At 36.2% G+C, this 5227-nt stretch overlaps 1 protein-coding gene across 1 annotated transcript; it reads right to left on the bottom strand.

Moving 5' to 3' along the window:
- Window positions 1–1090: 1090 nt before the first annotated feature.
- On the bottom strand, window positions 1091–3180 carry LOC125652590 (putative transporter SVOPL). Its single transcript, XM_048881915.2, has one exon. It carries the CDS (start codon window positions 2876–2878, stop codon window positions 1301–1303), a length of 1578 nt encoding a protein of 525 aa, XP_048737872.2. The 5' UTR covers window positions 2879–3180; the 3' UTR covers window positions 1091–1300.
- Between the last annotated feature and the right edge of the window lie 2047 nt (window positions 3181–5227).

The raw sequence follows: 5227 nt of genomic DNA, 5'->3' as shown, positions 1-5227 counted from the left end.
TCCTCCAATGTGGTAGTGTCTCATGAATGTAGTAGTCCTCCAATGTGGTAGTGTCTCATGAATGTAGTAGTCCTCCAATGTGGTGGTGTCTCATGAATGTAGTAGTCCTCCAATGTGGTGGTGTCTCAATGTGGTGGTCCCAATTTGATATATTATAGTGTCCCAATGTGCTAGTTTCCCAAAGTGTTTGTGTCTTATAATGTGGTAGTCCTCCAATTGGTTGTGTCCCAGCATGGAAGTGTCCAAATGTCGTCGTCCCATAATGTGGTAGTCCCCCAACATGGTTGTCGCATAATGTGGTAGTCCTCCAATGTGAAAGTGCCAATTTGGTAGTGTCCCAATGTAGTTGTCCCCCATGTGGTAGTGTCTCAATGTAGTAGTCCCAATTTGATATATAGTGCCCCATTGTGTTAGTGTCCCAACGTGGTAGTGCCCCAATTTGGTATACAGTGGCCCATTGTGTTAGTCCCATAATGTGGTAGTACCCCAATTTGGTAGTGTCCCAATGTGGTAGTCCCCATGTGGCAGTTCCAATTTGGTACATATATAGTGTCCCAATGTGGTAGTCCCATGTGGTAGTGTCTCAATGTGGTAGTGTCCCAATATTTGAGATTGAGACAGTGTTTAACCTTTGTTGAGGATCAAACCCAGTAACTTTTGCATAAATGTCCAGTGCTCTATCATAGTGAGCTATTTCAAAGATTAGAGGTTATAACTACTAACCAGGGTAAGTTTGAAGCACGGCCATGCATCTATAACTCTTGTCACATTGTACTATTCAACAGAGTGGTGCCATAAACTCTTCTGGAGTGCTAGTTGCTGTTGGGGGGGGGGGGGTGCATGGGTTCTAGGGTCAATTTCTCTTACCAGAAGCTACAGTTTGCAGCATGACCTTGGCCACCAAATGAAACAAAGACAGTATTTTTCCTCCGACGCTTGATCCCTAGACACCTAGCATGATACTGCTGTTATTGTCAACTCTCTAACCAGAGCTAGGCGGAATGCCATGTAGTAGGCATGTACTTAAAATTACAGCATTATAAATAACCCTGACAAACCAAGGCCATTTGGTCAAATTCAAAGTCACTCTAAGAAATACCAAGTAGGTACTTTTTTTTAAGGTTTTATTATGAGATCATATTCTGAATAATTTAAGCAGCATTAATATTGTGTATAATACATGTAAATTAAGATACACCTCCACCATATCAAATTAAGTACACATGTAATAATATCTGATGTCCAAGCACCTTTACAATTTTCTTTAATTTTTTAGACTGCCTGCAGTCCACCATCATCTTCATTGCAAGGATTGTGGTAAAATTCTTCCTTTTGTTTCAATTGGTAGAAAAACTGCACAGAGAGCTGCCAGGATCCCTAAAGATCCATAAACCCACACCGCCGATGTTAAAGACTTGTCCAGTAATACTTGTGCAACAAATGGGGTCAACATAGCACCAACGCGAGCCCAAGCAGAGGCTGTTCCTATTCCCAATGTTCTGATGGTTGTTGGGTATACTTCTGCAGTGTAAATGTAAACAAAATTGAATAATCCTTGGGAAAACCCTCGAACCATAAACATTATGACTGTCAGCATAGATTTAGGCATCTTTATCTGTAGAATGATGAAAAAAATGGCCATTCCAAAACTGTTAACTGCGCCGGTGTATCTCCTGCCAATTCTATCAATCAGCATCAGATTCAAAGGTAGAGCTATAAATTCTCCAAATGTAGACAACAGTATGGTGACATAGTCGTCTGCTTTGAGAAGATTGCACTTACAGTTGTCTGCGCCTTTCACTTCTCCATCACTGTTATTGACCTGTAGAATTTCTGCACTAGCAAGCACCATTCCATAGTAAGAAAACGCAGTGACAAACCACATAAACCACATTTGCAATGAAGTTCGACGATACTCCAATGACAACAAATCAGAGAAGTTTCCTCGTCTTCCAATATGTGATGATACAAGCCTTCCAGATGGAAGATTGGACTTGTTTAACTTTGCTGCTTTCTGGAGGACAGAAAGTGCTTTGTCCTTCTCACCCGCAGCAACAAGATACCGGGCAGATTCTGGAAGTAACTTGAGTAAAACGCAAATGAGAAAAGATGGTATTGCTGAAAAGGCTACAAGCCACCTCCATCCAAGGGATGGAATCACTAAAGATGCCATGGAAATCTCAAAAGCAGTCCCCAATGCCCAAGCAACTCCACCAATCTGTAACATCTTCGCTCTTGAATTTGAAGGTAAAAATTCTGTCATCAGTGCAAAGCTTTGTGGCGATCCTGCAAGGCCCGCACCAACCATTCCACGCAAAATAAGTATCCAGATAAAGGACGGGCTAAATGTCGTTAATAGGCCGAAGTAACCAATCCACACAGTCACGATATACAGTGTCGTCTGCCTTCCATATTTATCTCCTAAAAATCCCCAGACTGGTGCCATTATGCACATTCCGCAGAAAACAACTGTGGTTAAAAAGGCCACATGAAAATGGTCAAGCTGCCACTCACAACGTAGAGCGGGAGACAGCACTGCCAGTAACATCATTTCTAAAGCATCCGCTGCCGTAAATAGGCCACACACGATGTACAGACGGATCTGGAAATAACCGAAGCCGATGGCCTCCACCGCGCTCTCCACAGTAAACACATCGCCACTTCCTGCTGAATCACGCAAATTGTCACCAGAATCATCATCTATCAAGGCTACTTTTTCGAATCTCTCTTCGCGTAAATCATCCTCGTCATCATCACTGCCATCATTGCCACCGTCCTGGTGATGCTGTAATTTTGAATATTTGACTGATTTATAATGATTTATCGGAGAAGGCGAAATGTAGCTTTTTTCATTCACGAAATCTGCAAAGGACTCCATGGTTCTGAATATTCATCAATCAAACGCACACGTTCACATTGACGTGTCATCTGTCAGTATAACTGAACAAACTCGAGTTACAACATGTTGTGACACAGATCAAAATTAAATAACTTGTACCTTATGTTGGATACAAATGGTACCTGTAAAATATATTTACATATTTGTGTTTGATGGCTAATAAAACACAATATAGTTATATTTGGGACAAGATTAATTCAAATTCCAAATGACGCTAAAGCTGTCGCTTTTAAGTGGATGAGCTTTCGGGGTGCGTCGAAAGGTGGGCGGTAAATCTAGTACTGCCGACTCCCGACTGTCCCGGATTGCGATGTTTTATAAATTGTATTAAAACCGGCTAACAGAATAACTTCATATTTCTTGGGAACAATCTTTATGTCCAAATTGATTCATACAATTTTTAAAAAACCCAATATTAATAGGTATAAATACTTAAACTGGAGATGCAGCATACTCAAAAGCGGTAAATCTAGTACTGTGTTTTAAATGCCAAAACCGAAAACGGACATTCTTCATTCTATGCATGATTTTACGAAGAGAATGGTGTTTTTTAAACGATATTAAACAAATCTTTGTATCTAACAAGAAGTATTGTTTTCTTTTTCACAGTTATTATACTTATATATACAGGTATTTATGATCAAAGCATGGTACAATCTAAAATAGCGATCACATGTTCAATTAATACTTTTGATATGTGCAATTATCACCTCATCTGCGTCAGTGATATCGACAAGAAAGATAAAATTTAATCAGGATTATTCCAGTGACTGTACATCTTAATAAAAGTGGACCAAAAAAAAAAAAAAAAACACCTCTTCTTCTGTGTAAGAACTGCTGTATTGTCAACTTAATTCGAGATACCATTAAAATGCAAAGTTTTTTTAATTAATGAAATTTTTCATTATTAGGCATTGTTTTGTCTCTCTAAATTATGGCAGAACTCTTAGCCAAATAAATTATGTGTTTCCAGGCTCTACGACGTGGACGTAGTTCTACCTCAGAGCCCTTTTTTTTTTTTTTTTTTTTTTTTTAATTTCTGAATTTAATTACACGTGTTACAGAATGTCTATGAAGAAATCCATTTAACATATTACCCGATTTGTTATATTTTTAAAGTCAAAATAAAAGTCTGTTTTTAATTTTCGCAAAAAATAATTACAAAATAATTAGATTAAGATAAAAGATACGGCAATCAATTTTTGACAATAACAGAAAATATTATGGTTTTGTTGGGAAAGCAAGAAACTTTGAACTTGAATTTAAAAAATGATAAAATATTTGATTTTTATTACATCATATGATATTTTGAAAATTAAAAAATCTGTGATTTTTAACAATTTCAGAGCTTTAATATAGATGAATTTCAGTCACTAGAAAAGGTAATTTTCAAAATATCATATGATGTAATAAAAATCAAATATTTTATCATTTTTTAAATTCAGGTTCAAAGTTTCTTGCTTTTCCAACAAAACCATAATATTTTCTGTTATTGTCAAAAATTGATTGCCGATACGGCATTATTATTTTGTAATTATTTTTTGCGAAAATTAAAAACAGAATTTTATTTTGACTTTAAAAATATAACAAATCGGGTAATATGTTAAATGGATTTCTTCATAGACATTCTGTAACACGTGTAATTAAATTCAGAAATTAAAAAAAATAATAAATTTAAAAAAAGGGGGGGGGGGCTCTGAGGTAGAACTACGTCCACGTCGTAGAGCCTGGAAACACATAATTTATTTGGCTAAGAGTTCTACCATAATTTAGAGAGACAAAACAATGCCTAATAATGAAAAATTTTATCAATTAAAAAAACTTTGCATTTTAATGGCATCTCGAATTAATGGAACTTTGTTGACAATACAGCAGTTCTTACACAGAAGAAGTTTTTTTTTGTGTCCACTTTTATTAAGATGTACAGTCACTGGAATAATCCTGATTAAATTTTATCTTTCTTGTCGATATCACTGACGCAGATGAGGTGATAATTGCACATATCAAAAGTATTAATTGAACATGTGATCGCTATTTTAGATTGTACCATGCTTTGATCATAAATACCTGTATATATAAGTATAATAACTGTGAAAAAGAAAACAATACTTCTTGTTAGATACAAAGATTTGTTTAATATCGTTTAAAAAACACCATTCTCTTCGTAAAATCATGCATAGAATGAAGAATGTCCGTTTTCGGTTTTGGCATTTAAAACACAGTACTACGCTTTTGAGTATGCTGCATCTCCAGTTTAAGTATTTATACCTATTAATATTGGTTTTTTTTTTAAATTGTATGAATCAATTTGGACATAAAGATTGTTCC

Source organism: Ostrea edulis, chromosome 5 (genome assembly GCF_947568905.1).
Source record: "Ostrea edulis chromosome 5, xbOstEdul1.1, whole genome shotgun sequence".
Lineage (NCBI taxonomy): Eukaryota > Metazoa > Mollusca > Bivalvia > Ostreida > Ostreidae > Ostrea > Ostrea edulis.
Note: the sequence above shows the minus strand (reverse complement) of the source record. Positions and strands in the feature narration are given on the sequence as shown.

Bases quoted from the DNA above. Each gene is read 5' to 3' on its own strand.
- LOC125652590 (XM_048881915.2), bottom strand. From the start codon at position 2,878: ATGGAGTCCTTTGCAGATTTCGTGAATGAAAAAAGCTACATTTCGCCT.